The sequence below is a fragment of the Xenopus laevis genome, chromosome 3S (genome assembly GCF_017654675.1).
Source record: "Xenopus laevis strain J_2021 chromosome 3S, Xenopus_laevis_v10.1, whole genome shotgun sequence".
In the NCBI taxonomy this organism is placed as follows: Eukaryota; Metazoa; Chordata; class Amphibia; order Anura; family Pipidae; genus Xenopus; species Xenopus laevis.
In genome coordinates, this window is record NC_054376.1 from 19220115 (window position 1) to 19242082 (window position 21968).

The window sequence follows — 21968 nt, forward strand, 5'->3', positions numbered from 1 at the left end:
CACAATAGGGCAGGGTTTTTATCAGATCTAGGTAGGCCCTAGGAATAGAGTTATTCAATCACGATGTTTCAGTCTTAAATTAAAATTTAATTTAAATTTATTCATTTAGAACATTTTCCCTTTCAGAGTTGTGAAAGAAAGAAATGTCTCACTGCAGTGACTGCACTTTTACGAACATTTTAACTTTAGGATATTGAATTTTGACACAATGTATAAATCTTGACACAATGTATATTTATTAAATACACAGCATGGTGAATGTATCGATTTTAAACACTGGAGGGTGTTCCCCAAAAGATACTAGTGTATAACTCTGCTATGTAACTTCATCACTGCTTGATTGGATAATTGCTTGAGAAGGTTGGGCATTGTATGGTTTTAAATCTTGTACACACGTTTGGCTAATTACACTTGAGATAGGGTCCTTGCCGACTCGAAACATGTTGCGTATTTTGGAATAAAGTTTTGCAGCACAGTACTGCGGATGCTTTGAGGCCTCCTTCATACAACATGCATTGGTCTTTACGTTGTGACCCAATTAAGAAGGTGAGCCCACTTACTAAAAGTTAAGAGAAGCCCTGGGAAAATTGCATAGGATTGATATAACGTTAAACCTGTGCTTTCTGGTCTCATGAGGAGTCCTGCTGGGTGCATCACAGTGGAGAGCTCCGAGGAGGAAACCAACTGCAGCTGTGTTCATATGACTAGCTTTGCCATCTCGATGGCTATGAATAACGTTGTGGTAAGGAATGTGGATATGAGGGTCCTGCCCAGGTCGTATCTTGGGGCAAAGAGTGGATAATATTGTTCCCCAGCTCTACATCATTTTTGGTCCCTCTTCTTGACTTATGTTCTTAATCTAAATTGTACTTAGAATATTTTAAAAAAATGTAGTGACCCCTTTGTATTACAGAAAGTAATAGAAATAACACACCTACAAACTGCATGCATCCATGACGACACAACTGTTGTATGTGAATGCCGCATGTTGCGTCATCAGACAGTCGTCAGATGCATGCAGTTAATAGGTGTGATATTTCTATTACTTACATTATATTTGGTGCATCCATCTTGTTGCATTCGCTTCCTCTCAGCGTGTCAGATCTGAAGACGTTGCGCTGTGTAGCCCTAAAGCCTGCTTAATATAAACACCAGGGGTCTAAGGAACATGTTGATGCCCAATATGCATAGGTTTACCAAACCATGTGGCGCACAGAGACCCCCAAATGGTTATATAGTAGACAAAATTTACATGGGCAAAATGAAGTAACAAAGAACAGTGGTAAATGCAATAAAATCACTAAAATTACAAAATCACTAAAATCCAATAAAACCACAAAAATCAATGCTTTTTTTTTAGCCTAGTGTAATCAACAGTCATAATTATTTTAGCATGGCCAAATATGTTTTACAGACAAACAAGCGAAAAACACCTATGCAGAGCTGAAAATGCAATAAAATAGTTAAACATGCTATAAAATGGCTAAAAATTTCAGGCAAAAAACAAATGATGCAATAAGAAAAAAAAGCCAAAAAACAGTGTATGTGCGTATGTGTGTGTACAATTCTAGTGTGAGTGTGTGACCCCCCCGATCCCCAAAAATGTATGTGTTAGTGTGAATGTAAGTGTGTATCAGTGTAATAAGTGTGTGTTTGTGTGGGGTTGCAGGAGGGGGTCCCACAAAGAGGAGGCAGACGTCTTCGGTGATGATCCAGTGAGTGGGCGGTGCTGTGGGTATATGAAGTGCAGGCAGAATTCATGTGCCTACTGCTACCTTGGGGCCCCTGGGCGATTGCGCCCCAGGATCCCCCACTCTGCTCGTTGCCTAGAGGTGGGGGAATGAGCAGGGATGGAGCATGCTGCAGCCAGTCCCCCCTGCTCCTGCAGTCACCCCTCCCCCTGCAGCCAGTCCCTCCTGCAGCCACCCCTCCTCCTGCAGCCTGCCTCCATACATTTGCAACTTTTAAAACACCCTTTCAAACAAAGCTACTGTCCTTCTGCACCTCCCCCCTCCCATCCGGAAATAAGGGTAGACTATAGACTCTGTAACAAGCTCCCCTCCCCCATGCAGTCAGCATCGTAGTTTTTACAAGTACGGTCTCCTGTTCATGAAGACTTTCACTCCTTCTCAAACTCCCCCCCCCCTCCCAGAAACGAGGCATAAAAAAAATAAAGGTGGACTTGGTAACAGTGTGTGAATCCCAGCCGCACATTAGTCTGAGACGCGTCAGTATCGAATGTGCTGCTCCAGTTTGATTTTATGCTTATCTAAGATGGCTGCGTCTCAGTGCCTCATACAGACTAATGTGCGGCTGTAAAAACTATGATGCTGGCTGCAGGGGGACGGCTGAGCCAGGGGAGAGAAGGAGCTTGTTACAGGCTACCTATCTTTCCTCATTAACTTCTGGATGGGAGGGGGGAGGTGCAGAAGGACAGCAGCTTTGTGTGAAAGGGTGTTTTAAAAGTTAGATAAGTACTGAGACTGGCTGCAGGGGGGGTGGGAAGGGTCTAGCTCAGTAGAGGATCAATCCAGCAAGGAATGAATAACGGAGCCTTTGAAGCCATTTAGCAACAATGCTGCCTTCACACAGTTTATGAGTGACACCCAATGAGAGACAGAACAGAGCCGTTATGCAGAGAAACCCAACCTCAGAGCTAGCCAGTCAGGTAGGAGAGAAGCAGCTAGGCATGGACTCACTATAATGACTGATTTTAAAAACTGTAGAATTTTTTTTAATACATTATATTCAGACATTTTAATAACTTCATGCATTGATTCTTTATACCAATTTTTAATTTTGCAATGGATCACCTTTAAAGGGGAGTATCAATTAACATTGGAGAAATACTGGAGACAACCAATCAGATTTGAAGTTTGGGGGGGGGGGGGGGGAGGAGAAAAAAAAAAAAAATCAGAGTGGTTACTATGGACAACATCACCGGTGAGGTTTATCTCCAATGTTGAAATTGAGAGATCCTCTGCACTCAACCCACTATGTTTTACCTGCAACTTTTTGTCCTTATTGTGTGGAAGCTGATAGAGAATGTCCCAAACCCAGAATTGGGAGAAATATAGGAGAATCAGGTAAAGTGAGGTGAAAGCACTCATCAGAACACTATGTTCCATCAAATTGTAGTTTACATGCCCCAGAGACAGGAGGAGTGTTTCCGGTGTGCTTTTCTTTATCGCACCATAAAAACAGACCTTACCCAGTACCATGGATTTGAACAGACATTCAGCAATTATTTTATTTCTAACGGATACTCTTTATTCTGCCTCAAGGTACAACTGGCTGCCACTCTGAAGGGAAGTAACGGCTGACCTACGATCACATGACTCACTTGAAATCAGTGAGGTATTGGCTAGCAAGATATACATGCTGCAAGCTAGCAAGTTTAAACTACATGGCTCTGAATGAACTAAACAGAAAATATCTAACTGGACTAGCAATAGTATAAAGAGCTACTGTATATAGGCCCAATGGGTAGCACACTCTTGCTTCTGCAATTGAAGGAGGCCAACGGCAAATGGATCTTCCATATATTAACTGCTGGGAGCCTTAAGGTGGCCATAGAGACACAGATCCTATCGTACGAATTGAGGATTCGTACGATTTTTGGATCATGTGGCGTGTGCGGACATCTTTCGTCCGGCAGAGATCGGTCGTTTGGTCGATCGGTTAGGTTTGATTTTGACCCGACCGATCCCGCCGGAACACAGGGCACATCGTAATCGGATCGTTCAGCCATATACGGCCGAACAATCAGATTACACCCGATATAGCCATGTTTGTTAAGGGCATATCAGGGAAAGATCCGCTCGTTTGGCGATGTTGCCAAACGAACAGATCTTTGCATCTATGGCCACCTTTAGGCAGTTATCAGGTGAACATTCAATGTAGTAGACCTTTGCAGATACTTTAAAAAAATAAATAAATAAAAAAAAAAAAAAAAACACGAGTCAATGGCCAAAGAGGTGACTAGCACAAGTCTTTATAAAGAAATCAGAGCACTGGGCGGGGACCAACTGCCACATATCACTGTCACATGACCATAGTGTTGACCTTCAGGCCTGTATAGTAGCAACCTAGGCCTTGTTCTGCAAATATGTAACTTGTTGCCATCTCTGAAGTTATGGCAAATCTGTGAAAGGTATGAAAATGTGAGCCTTGGAATGACATTTACAGAAAACCTGCCTGCCAAGCAGAGCTACCAAATGCCCCTAGTTTTAATGTTTTATACATTCTCCTGCAGTGACTGCTGTGGCACTGGGGTACTGCTGGGTGTATGGCTTCCTACAGTTTCACTCCGCCACCCTCTTTTTTTGTCTACACTTTCTCCATCAACATGTTGCAAGGCTTACAGATCTTCATATTCCTTGCTTGATGAATAAAAAGGTGTAATGTGCAAGGCCAAAATAAATGCAGAGAAGCCACATAGAAGACCTTTGGCTGCTCCCACAAGAATTTGCAGAGGACCACTTTCATATCAGAAAAGACGACTGAGGTGACCCAGTAAAGCTGCTAATAAAATATAATCTTTCCAAGGTACAGGCAGACTATGCCAGGTGGCTCTGTGCAATTGCTCATCAAGGCTCCCAAATATTCAGAGGTCAACAGCACAAGCCAGATTCAGGGTAAGATTGTATTTAGGAGCTGCCTTATTTGTAACAAAGCATAACCTAGATATCTCATAACTGTCTTTTCCCTACAGAGCAAACACACTAACAAGGCTTGAAACATCTAGAAGAAGTCTACAATGTGGCTGCGATCTTACTTCACAGTTTAACTCTTTGCAAAAGAATCCAACCAAATGACAAAAGGGTTCAAGTCTACGTGTTGCTTTGCAGGAGTCCTGGTTATTGTGCATATGCCCTACAGATTTCTCACTTGAGCGCAAAGGTGTTATGGGCTGGGAAACAGACACCACCCTTCCTTGGGAGCAACCGCTCATAAGTAAAAAAATAAATAAATATTAGGAAACACTTCTCATAAGAACAGAGTTTTAATAATAAAAAGTTTAATTTTTTTACCCTTTACACAAAAACAAAAACACACGTTTCATAAAAAACCCAAACGGTAAAACCGAAAACACTTCATTCCCTGCATGGGCAGACGAAGGGAGCAGAATGGAGGCGAGCGCCAGTCAACTTGGGAGAGGGGAGACACAGCGTGGAGGAGGTGGTTATCGGCTCTGCTCGACTGTAGAAAGAAAATACAGACATTGGAACAATCAGTCCATAGACCGAACCTTCTCTGGTAGAAGCAGCTGGATGACAGCATTTTTACTTTGTAGGAGTTTATTGTAGGCTCAAAGACTGCCACTTTTATAGCCCTAATTGGGGAATCACCTGTGTACGGTTCTTTGACTTCAGTGTTATTTTATGCTTTATACCGTTTTATTTTCCAAGAATAAAAAAAAAAAAACAGTCATGATTTTTAGGATTTAGTTTTTATTTCTAAATTACAGTTTACACTGTATAAAACTAAGATTTCATTCCTGAATCAACGTTTTTTTAGTTGTGATATTCCAACTTGCAGTACAGCAGTAAAGAGTGACTGAAGTTTATCAGAGCACACGTCACGACTGGGGGTAGCTGGGAAACCAGCGATATTTCAGATTTCAAAATTAAATATAAAAAAAAAAAATCTGCTCTTGAGAAATGTATTTCAGTGCAGAATTCTGCTGGAGCAGCACAATTAACTGATGTGTTTTGAAAAAACAACATTTCCCCCCCCCATGACTTTATCCCTGTAAAATATGAAGATCCAAATTACAGAAAGATCCATTATCTGGAAAACAGGTCCCATACCTGCATCTACCAGCTTTAACAAGTCTAAAGGCTCTAAGCATCACATAACAGAACGGTCTTACTATAAATTGGTGTTTGGGGTTTAAAAAATAAATTTCCTATGACAGTAACCAAGTATTCCCACAGCAATCAGCCACATCTTGTGCAGCCTCTTTAGGAAGTGCAGAACTATTTGCATGAGCTTTCTTCACTCAGCAAAAGGGAACTAGGATTAACTTCTATATTATAGTTTATGAACATTTACAGGTAACTAGCAAGTGAGGTATGGATATAATATGTAGTTGTAATTTGCTATGATTTGGTAATCTTGTACCTTGCATATATTTATACACTTACTGTAGGTAGATATGTCTATTTCATCAGGCAGCTCCCCCACATTGACTTCAAACCTATCTTGAACGTCGTTAAGGATTTTGGCATCTTCTTCATCTGACACAAAGGTTATGGCCAAACCCTTTGTGCCAAATCTACCTGCACGGGCTACCTACAAGAAGAAATGGGAAGTTTTTATACAGGCAGGTCACCCTCCAGAGGTCTGAAACTAGCAAAAGATGTACCCACCACAGCAGGTTATGAAACACAAGGGTGACTGGAAGCACAGCTCTGCTCCTGTGTGGGGCTGCCACTGGCTAGCACTCACCCTATGCAAGTATGTGTCAGAGTCTTCTGGCATGTCGTAATTGAAAACAATATTCACTCGCTCAATGTCCATTCCTCGACCAAACAGATTTGTGGCCACCAGGATCCTTCTTTGAAAGTCTTTAAATTGCTGGTATCTGGAGAGCCTGCAAACATGGAAAAACCAAGATGAACCAGGAAAAGATCTGCAGTCAAAGGTAGGTGTGGGGGAGGTTGGTTAGTGATACAAAGACTGCACTCCACCATAACCCAACCCAGATATTCCTTTAACCTCTCTTTAGGATAGGGTGTCCGCAAAATGCAACTTCAAGCATCAACATTTATTTGTACCAGATCCTGACTAGTGCTCATGAGACCAAACCAAATTGGATGTCTCTGGAACATTTTACCAGTCTACCCAGCCTGTCATTGTTTTTCTCTCCTGTCCTCCAGAAGCTTTGCTGAACTACCGCACCCCATCTAATAAAGGTATCACTACTCACCTCTCCTCCTGCGACATGTTTCTGTGAATAGCAATAGCAGGGAAGTTTTGTTCAATCAAGAGCTGAGCAAGAGCCATGCATCTCTGCACTGATTTCACAAAGATAACCACCTGCAGGAGACCATTAGAAGTTACATTAGTTTCACTTTGAAATACAGAGGAGAAAACATTAAAGACAAACATAATATCAACAGGGCCGGATTTGCATAGTGGGCACCCCTAGGCCCATTGCCGTTCGTCACCCATGCCCCCCCCTTTATTCCTGCAAATTTTCATAATAGGGACCCGAGTAATGTGGATTGGGCATGGGAAATTTACAAAATTATTGTATCTTCTGCACATGCCCAGTGTTTTTGAACCAATGTGGATGTGGTTGGGCAGCATGCCGCCCCCCTAAAATCATGCCGCCCTAGGTGGCCTTTCCACAAATCTGGGCCTGAATATCAAAGGCTATGGTGATTCTAAGCTCTATAGTTAGTATAGGTATGGGTATATAGAATTTAATTAAAAGTAGGGAGGGGTGTGTGTAGGGATGCTGGGTTTTCATTTGGAGGGGTTGAACTTTGTCTTTTTTCAACCCAATTTAACTATGTAACTTTGAAATACAGAAGTGAAAAAAAAGAAAAGGTGTTTTTTGCTACATACATAAGCAGCAGCATAAGTAAATGACTAAGCTTGTGCAGGGAAAGTGAAGAACACAATACTCAGAACTTATCTAGAATGTTTTGTTTATGAAGACTTACCTGATTAAACTCCAATACATCCAGTAAATCAAAAAGCTTGCGGTTCTTCTCACTGTCCTTTAACTTTACATAATATTGCTGCAGACCATGAAGTGTTAGCTTTGTCTCATCATCCACAAATACCTCCATAGGCTGTGGAAGAAAAACAAAATTGTTAATTAGAAACTTTTACTCTGAAAATATTATGGGTTGCCCTTGTACTACTCACATCTTGCATGAACTTCCGACACACAGGACGGATCTCTTTACTCAGGGTGGCGCTGAACATCATGCACTGTTTCTCATGGGGTGTCAGACGGAAAATCTCCTGTACATCTCTTCTCATATCTAAACAGAAGATAATTTGATCCAGGTTAAGGCTTGAAAAATTGCACACTACAAAAACTACTGTAATGCTCTCCACTCTCAAGTTGTCCTTTAACCCATCCCTAACTACATTATGTAGCATTTTGCATTATGTCATGGACTCATAACACATGCTGATTGAGAGTATGACACTGCTTATGGCAGGACTAGTTAGCCTTTAAAAACAAATTCAGCCTTTCATGTAAAGTGGAGTGCCAGCATGGAGTTAAGAGTCTCCTAAACTGGCACCCCCAGTCAGAGGCTTTCCTTGTGCTTTAGAAGTTATAAAAATAGAACCATTGTAGAATATCCATATTCCTTTAATCAGAACATTCTGAACCGTTTTATATCCATATTCCTTTAATCAGAACATTCTGAACCGTTTTAGACAATGAAAGTCTAAAATAGAATACAGCTAGAAATGCTGTATTTTGTATACTAAACATAAACTTACTGCACCATAAAGCCTAATCAAACAAATGATTTATGCTTTCAAAGTTGGCCACAGGGGGCTGTCATCTTGTAACTTTGTTAAACATCTTTGCCTGACCCTGCACATGCTCATTGTGGTCAGGGCTGCTTAGGGATCATCATAAACAAAGCTGCTTGAATTCTGCATGCTGGTAAGTAAGATGGGGGCTCCCCCTGCTGTTCATAAGTATGATTGTTTCCCTGCTCAGCAGTTAGGGACCATCTGACAATTCCTATCTACAGCAGTAAATGAAGGGAGAACGTCACTGCATACAGTCAGGTTTCTTATAAAAACGGTACACATTTTTTAATTAAAGTATATTGGAGAGGTTTCTTTTTCATTAAAGAAAGTAAAAATGGGATTTTATTTTTTTGCCTTTCCTTGTCCTTTAAGACAGTCTGCATAATGTCTTGCTAAGAAAAACTGCTACAGTGAACATTACACCCCCCCCCCCAGTTACACACGCCCCACCAGCCTTACCCAGCTGCTCCAGCATCTTGTCACATTCATCCAACACAAAGTGTTTCACATTCTTCAAATTCAGGATCTTGCTTCGGACCAGTGCCAAGATACGACCTGGCGTTCCAACAACGATATGGGGACAGCTCTTGCGTATGGTGTCTTCGTCTTTCTTGATAGAGAGCCCACCAAAGAAGACTGCCACCTGGGAGGAAAGGGAGGTTGGAGGGATTAAGCATTTCCAATTTAGAAGTCAAACGTATTTTAGATTAACGGCTATGCAACAGAAGAAAACAAAATAAGGGATATTTAACAATGTTACTGAAATACTTACTTTGACAGTTGGCATATATTTGGAGAATCTCTCGTATTCCTTACTGATCTGGAAGGCCAGCTCACGAGTGTGGCACATAACTAGGACAGACACCTGCCCCTCCACTGCTTCAATCTGCTGCAGGGTGGCAAGGACAAACACAGCAGTCTTTCCCATACCAGATTTAGCCTGGCAAAGAATGTCCATACCGAGGATGGCCTGAGGAATACACTCGTGTTGGACTGCAAGAAAGTGGAAACAGCAATGGAATTAGAGCAAGTGCAGACAAGATATTAAAGGAATTGTTCAGTATAAAAATAAAAACTGGGTAAAAAGATAGTATGTGTAAAATAAAACATTTCTAATAGTTAGCCAGAAATGGAATGTATAAAGGCTGGAGTGACTGTTTAACATAACGTCCTGCTTTTCAGCTCTCTAACTCCGAGTTAGTCAGTGACTATAAAGGGGGGCCACACAGGACATAACTGTTTGGTGTGTTTGCAATTGATCCTCAGCATTCAGCTCAGATTCAAAAGCAACAGTTATGACCCATGTGCCCCCCCCTCACAAGTCGGTGATTGGCTACTGCCTGGTAGCCAATCAGTGGAAACCAATATAGCTGAAAAGCAGGAAGTAGAGTTCTGCCTAATTACATAGTTAAGTTAAATTGGTTTGAAAAAGAAAAAGTCCCATCAAGTTCAACCCCTCCAAATGAAAACCCAGCATCCATACACACAACCCTCCCCTTTTGTCTGTCCAAAAAATCATCCAAGCCATTCTTAAAGGTATTAACTGAATCAGCCATCACCCAGCAGTGCATTCCACAGCCTCACTGTCCTGACTGTGAAGAACCCCCTACATTGCTTCAAATGAAAGTTCTTTCCTTCTAGTCAAAAGGGGTGGCCTCTGGTACGGTGATCCACTTTATGGGTAAAAAGGTCCCCTGCCATTTGTCTATAATGTCCTCTAATGTACTTGTAAAGTACAATCATGTCCCATCGCAAGCGCCTTTTTTCCCCCAGAGAAAACACCAACTTTAACAGTCTACCCTCGTAATTTAAGTCTTCCATCCTTCTAACCAATTTAGTTGAATGTCTGTGCTCTCTCTCCAGCTCATTTATATCCCTCTTAAGGACTGGAGTCCAAAACTGCACTGCATACTCCAGATGAGGCCTCAACAGGGACCTATAAAGAGGCATAATTATGTTTTCATCCCTTGAGTTGATGCCCTTTTTTTTATGCAAGACAGAACTTTGCTTTAGTAGCCACAGAATGACACTGCCCAGAATTAGACAAATTGTCATCTACAAAAACCCATAGATCCTTCTCCTTTAAGGAAACTCCCAACACACTGCCATTTAGTGTATAACTTGCATTTATATTATTTTTGCCAAAGTGCATAACCTTGCATTTATCAACATTGAACCTCATTTTCCAGTTTGCTGCCGTTTTCCAACTTAGACAAATCACTTCTGCAAAGTGGCAGCATCCTGCATGGAACCTATAGTTCTGCACAATTTATCATCTTCTGCAAAAATAGAGACAGTACTTTCAATGCCCACCTCCAGGTCACTAATAAACAAGTTGAAAAGAAAGGGACATAGTACAGAGCCCTGCGGTACTCCACTAACAACACTGGTCCAATTAGAAAATGTTCTATTTACTACCACTCTTTGTAGTCTATATTTTAGCCAGTTCTCTATCAAGGTACAAATACTATGTTCCATGCCAATATTCCTTAATTTAACCAGTAACCTTTTGTGTGGCACTATATCAAATGCTTTAGCATAAAACCATGCTGGAACAAACTCATAGTATTGGGATTTGCTATGAAGTCCAGTATCTTATCCTTTATATGCCCTTCAAAAAGCTTTCCTACCACTGACGTCAGACTAACTGGCCTATAGTTTTGAGGCGGAGAATGGGATCCTTTTTTGAAAAGAGGCACCACATTAGAAATTCGCCAGTCTCTCGGCACTATGCCAGATCTCAATGAATCCTGAAAAATTAAGTAAAGAGGTTTTGCAATCACAGAGCTAAGCTCGCTAAGTACCCTGTGATGAATACCATCTGGCCCGGACATTTGTCTAATGTCAGTCACTCCAGCCTTTATACATTACATTTTTGGCCAACTATATTAGAAACAGGTTTTATTTTGCACATACTATTCATTTACCCAGTTTTTTTATTTTTACACTGAACGGTTCCTTTAAATAGGATCTTTCACAGTTTCTGCATTTTTACCATTGATAATTAGGGGAGAGTTAGCTTACAAGTATTGGTATGCTGTGTAGGCAATGTGAATCGAGCTCTGATTTTTCTACAAACAAGAGCAATTCTTGTACCTACCGGTAAATCAGTTTCTCTGTAGTCGATAGGGGGACACAGGAGACCAGTGGGGTTAAGCTCCATCCTCCTGGATGCACGACACTGGATTGGACAAGAAATAGGGGCGTGCCTGGATGTTCCAGCTTTACGCCTAGTAATTCCCTATTCAACTCAAGTTGGTACCAAGTAACCAGACACATATAGAGAGAACAGTAACACTATGTCAACAATCAACTATTTACAGAGGATGGGGAAGTCCCCCCCCCCCGTCAACTACACAAAAACAGATTTACCGGTAGGTACATAAATCCTATTTTCTCTGGCGTCAACGGGGGACAAAGGAGACCAGTGGCAGCCCCAACAACAATAGGGAGGGTGAAAATAGTAACTGAATTTCTGTTGCCTTTAGTCGTGCAATACTTCGCTTCCAAAGGCTGTGTCTGAGGAGGCAAAGGAGTGAACAGATGACCATGTCGGCCAATGCCATGATACTGCTCTGGTGGAGTGTGCCCAGCCCCAGGGGTGGGTTGACTTTCCTTTAGCGATGCAGGCCCTGTGGATGCACTCTCGTATCCATCTGGCAATGATGGCCATTCCGGCTGGAATGACTAGCAGGCAATCTGACTTGCGAGTTGCCATGGATCGTGACGGATAGATTCTTAGTGCCTGGACCACTTCAAGGACGTGCAGCAGTTTTTACTTGTGAGTCCTTGGGCTTCAGACAAAGGGATGGCACTATGTCCTGGTTGAGATGAAAAGATGAAAAACCCTTGGCAGAGATTTCGTGTTGGTACAAAGTACAGCCTTGTCCTTGTGAAAACTTCGACAAGGGTCACAGGAAAGAGCTCTAGCACAGAGATTTTGCATGCTGATACTGAGAAGTAGTACTACTTTGCAGGTCATCCATGATGTTCAACTGAGCCTAGCAACTCAAATGGAGCTGCGACTCGTCTGGGATCCAAGTGCCCCGTGCAGTCTTGCCGTCCATGTTGCTCCCCATCCGGATAGGCTTTGAGTCATCATGACTGTACAGTTTGGAATCGCTCAGGGAGTCCGTCTCGATGAGCAGGTCATCAAGATACAGTGTAAGAGATCCCCTGTATCCTCAGAGCTGCTGCAGTGACCGCCATCAGTTTTGTGAATACCCTGGGCACGGAGGTTAGTCAGCCGGACTAACGGGAGTGTAACAAACTGGAAATGCTGGTGGTGGGGGTTGTGCCAGCAGTTGTCCCAGCCCCCCCCAGGTCCAGTTCCGGTCTGAATGTGTTGTCCTTCTTTGGAACTATGAAGAGATTGGGGTAGAGCTGCTGCAGTGACCACCATCAGTTTTGTGAATACCCTGGGAACGGAGGTTAGTCAGCCGGACTAACGGGAGTGTAACAAACTGGAAATGCTGGTGGTGGGGGTTGTGCCAGCAGTTGTCCCAGTCCCCCCCAGGTCCAGTTCCGGTCTGAATGTGTTGTCCTTCTTTGGAACTATGAAGAGATTGGGGTAGTAGCCATAAAATCTCTTGTGATGGGACTGGTTTAATTACCCCTAGGTCCCAGAGATCAGACACATTCCTTGAAGGTCTGAGCTCTGCTTGGAGTGGATGGAACTTTTGACATGAAGAATCTCCTGGGGGGCGGATGTGTAGTCCAGGTGCTAGTATTCTGACTCTTTCACTCAGGCATCTGGAGAGTGACGTAACCACGCCTCAATGCGCTACTGCGACCAGGAGGGGGTGCACAGTCATGCTGAGGAAGGCTCATCATGGGAGAGCTTGCCTTGGGGCGTGTTCGGTCGCCATCCTGAACATGGTTTGGAGCAGAAGAATGACTTTAATGGAGAGTTTGATGTTTGTCGACCCGTTGCCTTGCCAAATAGTGGGGGGGCTGAGGCGGAATGCGACTTGGACTGTGGTAGACAAGTGCTCTTACCCCCTGTGAGATAATTTTCTCCAATTCTTCCCCAAATAGGTGAAGACCCTTGAAGGGCAAAATTGTCATGGATTTCTTACAACTGATGTCAGCTGACCAGTTCTTTAGACATAAAGGTCCGTCGTGCGATGAGCTGCCCCATGTCCAGAACAGCTTTGCATAAGAAGGCATTGGTTTCAGATATGCAACGAGCAGTGTGAAGGAGTTCTTCCCAGGGTGTACCCCCCCATACGAGTGAGGTTGCCCATGCTTATATGGCCCTGCTCACCCATGCCGAGGCAAGGAATGGCTGCAGAGCTGATCCTGTGGCTGAGAAGATCGCTTTTAGGTATCCGTCCAACCTCTTGTCTGTAGGATCCTTGAAGGCGGCCGCGTCAGTGTCTGGTAGAGTAGTTTTGTAGAGGCGTGAGACTGATACATCCAGAGAGCGAGATGTGTGGGAGGGCTGATTTTCCCATGATGCGCTTTTCCACTGGAACCTCCTGAACATTTGACATAGATTTCTCAATAGAAGTAGCAATAGTCCCTGTTATGGTATCTGCTAGTGATGGAATATTTTGTAGCAAGGCCAGTGGTTGGGACAGTTTGAAAACCCACTGATGTGCCCCAGAATCAGAGGAAGTATCCGCTGCAGGTTCCTGTGAAGGCCCTTCCATGGCATCAGATATTGTTCCTGCAGCAGTGTTGGCATTATGTGCCAGTCGCTCCCCTTCCCCTGGTTAGAAAGAATGGCAGAGGGAATCAGTTTTACCATTGGGAAATTTGGTGTTGCATCTAGTGCATGCAAAGTATGTAACCTGTGCCAAAGTCCCCCCCTCTTTGGGAAATAGGGCCCCTGTCCTACCTTCTGTCATGTGCACGACCTTGGCTACCAAGAAGTTGCTCCCCCACTGTGGTTCCTTTTCCCGCTGAGAGGAAGATTGACTATGCCTACCTAATCTCCTGCTGTCTCCCAAGTGAAGCTCTGAGCAGTAGTGCTGGAGGTGCGGTGACTGCATGTGCCTCCTTGTAGGCTTGTGCAGTATTGGCACCAAATGCAGCGAGACACCTTCCCCCTCGTGATGCCACTTCTGGGCGCCTACCCATAAAAGCACCAAAACTAGCTTCGCGCCAAATTGAACCCAGACGTGAAGGGATTTCCTCTGCCCTCCCTGGCGCACTGTGAGCTCCAGACTGAGGAAGGGACAGGAAGGATGCGACTGGGAAGGGACAGCACTTGCAGAACCTGCTGCAGGGGCAGTGCCGGTTTGCAGCGTGGGAATGGGAGAAAGCCAAGTGGGCAGCAGAATAGACAAACTAAGGAAGGCTATACTTGCATAACATGACACATAGAACCTTGACCAGTAGTGGGCAAGCAGATGTCTGTATGGTTTGTCCGCCCCAGGGTACCTGAATTCCAGAATTGGGGGTTAACCTTTGGAATGCAGGTATCCCTGCTCCTTGTCTAACCCCTGGTATCAGTGCTAACCATGGACAGACGATTTCCTTGAGACCTAAGGTCCAACCTCCTGTGGACAGGACACTGGAAAAACGGAGTTAGGGAAGTACTAGGGTTAAAGCTGGCACATCCAGGCACACCCCCTTTTTCTTGTCCAATCCAGTGTCCTGGAGGATGGAGCTTAACTCCACTGGTCTCCTGTGTGTCCCCCAGAGACGTCAGAGGGGAAAAAAAAAAGAAAAGAAAAAAAAACAAAAAAAAAAGATTCTCGGTCAAGCAAGCGATCTGCATAAATATTTATATTGCCTGCTCCTATTTAGACCTTTTATGAAGTAGCCATTAAACTGCTACTAAAGTGCTGCAGACAGTGACCTAAACAAGGACACATAGGTTATAGAAAAGCATATCTGTTATAGCAGCTGGCTGGGTTACTTATAATAAGATAATGATCTTACATTTGCATAAATATTTGTGTTTATGGCTCTATTCACACCTCTTACTAAACAGCCATTAAAACAAAAAGGTTGTTTATAGAATGGCTAATTATAAGCAACTTTTCAATTGGTCTTTATTTCTTCTATAGTTTTTTTTTCTGACTCTTTCCAGCTTTGAAATGGGGGTCACTGAACCCATCTAATAAAACAAATGCTCTGTAAGGCTACAAATGTATTACTTTTTTTTATTCTTTATATCCTTCTATTCAGACCTATCCTATTCCAGTCTCTAATTCAAATAAGTGCATGGTTGCTAGGATAATTTGGACCCTAGCAACCAGATTTCTAACTGGTTGGGTTACTTAAAATAAGCTTACTTGGTAAGCAATAAGCTCAAAGATTGCATAAAGATTCATCACTGTTCCCATTCACACCTTTCATTAAAGGACAAGTAAAAAATCCATTCCCCCCCTCCAATAATACTGCTAACCTGGACAAAGTTAACTCTTTAATATTCAGTACATAAATAGTGCAACAAAAGATCACTTCCAGTTTGTTTAAAAGAGGCAATGTGGTGACCTGCACGCGCCAATGTCTTGCTAGGCAGCTTCTTTCTAAAACCAGAAGTTACTGGGGCAGCTGCTGTTCAGCCGACGACTTGTGCACCAAGCAGAGAAAGCAAAAAGGCTGAACAGCAGCTGCCCTAGTAACTTCTGGTTTTAGAAAGAAGTCGGCTAGCAGGACATTGGAGCACGCATGATGTGCAGGTCGGAACAACAAACCGGAAGTGATCTTTTGTTGCACTGTTTATGTATTAAATATTAAAGAGTTAACTTTGTCCAGGATAGCAGTATTATTGGAAGGGGGGGGGAAAGAATGGATTACTTAAATCTTTTAGGGTTACCTGTCTTTAAGTCATTGAATCTACTGACAAGTCCCGGAGGTCAGTGACCTAAAAGCAGTTGAAGTGTTGACCTGGAAACTTTAAATGGGTTGTTCACTTTTTAGCCTGATGTGTGAGCCTGAGAATTCAAATTGGTTTATGATTTGTGGGGGTTGAGTTATTTTGCTTTTTAATTAGCTGCTCTCCAGCTTGCAATTTCAGCAACCAGGTTAGTAGGGGCCAAATAATCAACCATGCATGGATTTGAACAAGACTGAAATATGAATATTAGACGGCCTGAATAGAAACATGAGTAACCACAGAAAGTTTGTTATCAGGAAAGGTATGAGTGTTAGAAATAAGCTTGTGGATAGACTTTGCTTTACCTTCAGAGGGATGTTCAAAGCCACAGTCTACAATGGATCGGAGAAGTTCGGGTTTCAGCAAGAAGTCCCTGAAGCCGGAGCTGTGGATGGACACATAGGAGCCTTTCACCTCTTTTCGAGCGATGGGAACTGCAGTTTCAGCGGGTGCCTGAGGTTCGTCATCTTCTTCATAGTCCAACAGCTCATTCTCAACGTCCTGTTCTGTCATGATGTCTGTGGCAGAATAAAAATCATAATCACCAATGGGATCAATAGCCAGAAACCAAGCAACAGGATTTCATTCCTCTTATTAAACCTCACTTAAAACACTGAGCCACACTGCTTTGCAAAAACACATGCACCAATATTCTCTATGGCATAACAAATGGACATTTTGCTTGTAGAAGACCTAGAAATACTGTGTTACTTGACTTAGTATAAGTGTTCAAATACACTGAAACCACAATTTTAAGTACCCCGATTTTAGGTTTTCCCGCATTTTACATTTTTTATTTGTGGTCCCACATTTAATTTTTTGGGTGCATTTCCCTGATTTTAAGTAATGTTTTCCTTGGATTTTACATCAAAATGTTGTCCTGCCTTTTTCCTCTATGAAAAATTAATATTTGTGAAATAAAGAGACTAAAAAAAAAAAAAAAGTTACTTTTGAAGCATTTCCCGGATTTTACATTTTCCAGGATATTTTCCTGGTCCCCTGAAAAATGTAAAATGGGGGTTCCACTGTACCTGTATTCTCCATTTGATGAGCACATTGATGTTACCCTATGTCTACCACCAGCTTCTCCATATGACACATGTATGTCACAGGTATAGGATCAGTTATCCATAAAGTTTTGCACTACAGAAAGTCTGTCTCCTTTAGATCCCATTATAATCCCCAATTTTTTCACAAATGATTTCCTTTCTCTGTAATAATAAAACCGTAGCTTGTACCTGATCCAAACTAAGATATGAAATCAGGAGCGCCCATACTTTACTAATGAGGGGTCTACTTTTAGAGATGTTGCCCCATTGTGATCTACATCGATAAAAGCATTGTTAGCATTCTGTTCCACTGAAAACATATGGATCTATGAGCAAATTTATATTGCCATGTTTAACCAACAACTATTTATTTAAAAGGTTGGGGACCGCTGTTCTAGTAGACTTAAGGGATTCATGAGTCATGATTGTGATGTAGTTTTTTTCCTAAATTAACAGCAAATAATTCACTGTAAAATATAAAATTTAATTCCTGAACCAACAAGTGTTTTTTTTTAGTTGCAATATTGGTGTGTAGGCACCCATCTCGGGTCATTTTGCCTGGCCCTGTGCTTTCAGAAAGAGCCAGCACTTTCTGGCAGGCTGTTTCTCCTACTCAATGCAACAATGCATCGCAGTAGGACCTGGATTTTACTATTGAGTGCTGCTCTTAGATCAACCAGGCAGTTGCTATATTGTGTTAGGGAGCTGCTATCTGGTTACCTTCCATGGTTCTGTTAGGCTGCAGGTGATGTCACTCCAATTTTCAGTACAGCAGTAAAGAGTGACTGAAGTGTATCAGAGCACAAGTCATATGACTGGGGGCAATATGTCTAGCCCTATGTCAGATTTCAATATATATATAAAAAAAAAAAAAAAAAAAATCTGTTTGCTCTTTTGAGAAATGTATTTCAGTGTAGAAATCTGCTGAAGCAGCACAATTAACTGCTGTGTTTTTAAGAAAACATTTTCCCCCCATGACCGTATCCCTTTAAAATAAGAAGATCCAAATTACAAAAAGATCGGTTATCCAGAGAACCCCAGGTCCCACGCATTCTGGACAACAAGTCCCATACCTGTATCTACCAGCTTTAACAAGCTTAAAAGGTGCTAAGCATCACTTAAAAGGACTGTCTTACTATAAATGGTGTTTGGGGTTATTGAAGAGCTGCACAACGGAGACCCAAGCAAATCACTACTGGAAAGAGGCCAGGTAGGTTTCTGTAAGCAAGAGTAAAAAAGTCCTGTAAAGGGGACAAAACAGGAAACTTATAAATGCTGCAGCTAAAATAAATCTATGCCCTTTAGAGAATAAAATATTACACGGTTGAACTTGATGGACGTGTCTTTTTTCAACCTAAGTTACTATGCTGTCTATACTATGCCAATACAGATCATTTGTTCCCTTGGAAAAAAGAACAGACTGGCATTGAAAGAACGGGTGAGAAGCAAAGCCATTCCCATGCTCAAAGTGTTGCATAGGAGAGAAGGCTGAAAGTTGTGCCCTTAAGATTTAGATCTAACCTATAATGCAGCTACCACTCCACAAATACTGGACAAACTAAACAGCAGAAATGTAAACAGTATGATGTACAAACAAGGCAGCAGGATTTGTGGTTGGTCTTACCAGTTCCCAAAACTCTAGCCTGTTTGCAGCAGAGGGTCAGTGACGATATTGCAGTCTAACACTTGTTCTCAAAGGTGAGGGGCACTCTTGGAACACTACTGATCTCACATGTAGCCTCCCAAGGCCAAGAACTTTATATTCCAATAATTATATATGAGTGGAGGTGGAGGCAAATGTAAAAATGCACAAAACCATCAAGGCAGGGTTTTAGCTGGTTGTGTTCAGAAGTGGACAGTCAAAGAGAATAAATGTGGCCACTAGTACATAACATTCCCACTACAGCCAATTCATTATAATGATCAGTGGAAGGCAGTGTGTGCATGCCCAAAAGGGGTCATACCACCACATGTCACACTACCCTGATTACTCATAACAAAAAGGAAACTTGGCCACCTATCGGGTTTCAAATGTATCAGCCATATGTTGCCAGAATGGTTTACTCAGTTCTTATATTTACATGCACAGTCACATGTGAACTGCTTCTCTGTATCATCTATAGTAGTGATCCCAAACCAGTGGCTCATGAGCAGCATGTACACCAACATCTTGGATGTTGCTCCCAGTGGCCTCTAAGCAGGTGATTATTATTGAATTCCTGGCTTGGAGGAGAGTTTTGGATACATAAACAAGTGTACTGCCAAACCGACAGCCTGTATGGTACCAGTCCTCATAGGGGCTACCAATAGTCAAACACAGCCTACAAGACCTTTTTACATGTTGATGTTGCTCTCCCAACTTTTTTTTTCTTCCACATCTGAATGTTGCACATGGGTAAAAAAGGTCTTTCCACCCAAACTGAGCCCTTCACCGTTACTATTGACCGCATGACCATAACTTGGCACGCTGCTTGGGGGTCATCTTTGACCAGTCCCTCTGCTTCTCTAATCATAATACTGCCAAAACCTGTGGTTTCTTCCTCCACAATATTCGCAAAGACTCGTCCCTTTCTTTTCACAAACAGCCAAAATACTAATCCATGCCTTTATTTTATCCCTTTTAGATTATTGCAATATCCTCCTAACAGGTTTCCCTGACTTCCATCTCTCTCCCCTCCAATCAATTTTAACTCTGCGACCAGGATCCTTCCTCCGCAAGGAATCCTCTCTCAACCTCTTAGAAAAAAACGAAGAGCCTACCTTTCGGAGCACTAGAACATTACCCTAGTCTCTCCAATTTTCGCCTGTATGTTAGCTCCCATCCACTTAAGACGGTAAGCTCTACGGGGCAGGGACCTCCTTCCCATTATATCTCTTACCACATAGCTCTTTGTCCTGATATGATTCTGTATATAGTTATGTGATTTAACGTGTGTGTATAAAGTTACATACAAAAGAACCCTCAGGGACCCCTAATCTATAGCAATGGCCTTTCAACCCCAAACCACTACCTAACTGGTCCTCTCCTCCCAAAAACAGTCCCACAATTAGGGAGCCACTATCTGTAGATTTCAATGCAAATACTCTGATTAGTTGTCTTTAACCAGTTTCTAAATGAAAGTGTTTGGAAGTGTGTCTAAGGTGGACTCAACTCAGAGGGTCATCGTGTTAGTATGTATAACTATTTGTAAAGCACTGTACAGTGCATAAAAGTACAATATATAAAACTATACACAAAATTCATAGCAGGAACCTCATGGGGCCCCAAAATGCAAGACTGAACTACTTGGCTGGCTGTATAAAGGAAAGACTGGGACTTATTTATAAAAACGGCGGACAAACCTGCAACTGGGCAGTAACCTATGGCAACCAAACGTGTGTTTTTATTGCTCAACCTGCAGCTGCCTGTAAAGTGCTAGTCACTTATTAGTAGCTATTGGTTATCACCCTGGTGCAAATTTGCACAGTGCTTATAAATAATCTCCACCGTGAGAGATTTGGGGGTGGGTGAAAGTTTACGCCATAAATGATATGAATAAAAATGTAACAAATGCGATAATCCCCAAGCCACATATTAAATGCCGTTCGGCCTGGCGAGAAGGGGCAGTCTCACAATGAAAGTACCACTACCTTCTAGGAAGGACGTGATTTGTACAAAACAAAAATGGCCTCTGTGTCTCCAAATCAAGTAGCTGGGGAGAGAAGCCGCGGCCTTTTCCCATACACTTGCGATTTCCGGTTGAAGCATAAAGCGGCGGGGATAATGGCGGTTTCCAGACATACACATACACCAACAGCGCGGTATTACCCCAGGGCCGGGAAGCAGCATCCCCACTCTTATAACAGCGCTGCGTCTTACAGTCTACACAAGTAGCGCATATTAAAGGTACACCACCCACCAAATCTTCCATTCATACGGAGGAGCACGCCCACCAACTACCGCCCCGCTCAATTACCTCAGTCTCCGGCATTCCCAGAGAACTAAGGGTCATAGCGTCCCTTTAGGGGAGACCTGCAGGTGGAACTATAGCGGCTCCACACAACAGACAACTTCAGCTTAACATTTTTATCCACCCCCTCCTTCCAACATACATAATCCTCTCCCTTCCACATCAGGCCTAAGCGAGCTCTCTCCTTCACTCCATTATAACGCAAGCAGCCCTCACCTCTTTCTGTACTCCTGCTCCACGTGTGCGCGACCCGACCAAAACCACCAACCCAAAAAGACAAGGCCTAGTAAAGCAAGACTCCTCCCGCCGTCGCTGATTGGCCAGCCGCAACACCAGCTGCCGCCACTTCCAGTAGTTGATTCGCTGGCCGTGAAGAAAAAAAGGAGGCCGAGGCTGAAACAAGGAAAATGCGGGCCTTTTGTTGAGGTGATCTTGGCGTCCAATTGGTCGGCTGCGGTGGTGACGTCAACAACAAATTCAATAGGAATATAGAAAAGTTTTTTTTTCATTCTCGACAAAACTTTATGAAGTGGCACAGGCCGCCATTTTGTTAGTTTCTTAGATTAGGCAGACATTACAATATTGAATTATATGTAGCATGAGTATGCCTGCCATATTATT

At 42.7% G+C, this 21968-nt stretch overlaps 1 protein-coding gene across 4 annotated transcripts; it reads right to left on the bottom strand.

The window, feature by feature from the left end:
- Positions 1-4989: 4989 nt before the first annotated feature.
- ddx39a.S (DEAD-box helicase 39A S homeolog) lies at positions 4990-21738 on the bottom strand. Of its 4 annotated transcripts, none has more exons than XM_018254050.2 (11): positions 21564-21738; positions 18534-18615; positions 16654-16866; positions 9287-9507; positions 8974-9157; positions 7885-8003; positions 7677-7808; positions 6935-7044; positions 6454-6598; positions 6150-6297; positions 5004-5202 (listed from the first exon to the last, which is right to left on the bottom strand). In XM_018254050.2, the coding sequence occupies exons 3-11, from the start codon at positions 16859-16861 to the stop codon at positions 5186-5188; spliced, it is 1284 nt and encodes a 427-aa protein (XP_018109539.1). In that variant the 5' UTR covers positions 16862-16866; positions 18534-18615; positions 21564-21738; the 3' UTR covers positions 5004-5185.
- Positions 21739-21968: the final 230 nt, after the last annotated feature.

Bases quoted from the DNA above. Each gene is read 5' to 3' on its own strand.
- ddx39a.S (XM_041587498.1), bottom strand. From the start codon at position 21,510: ATGTGGAAGGGAGAGGATTAT. The intron at 7,809-7,884 runs GTGAGTAGTACA...TTTCTTCCACAG, and splicing joins GTCGGAAGTTCATGCAAGAT to CCTATGGAGGTATTTGTGGA. The intron at 6,599-6,934 runs GTGAGTAGTGAT...CCATGTTTGCAG, and splicing joins AACATGTCGCAGGAGGAGAG to GCTCTCCAGATACCAGCAAT.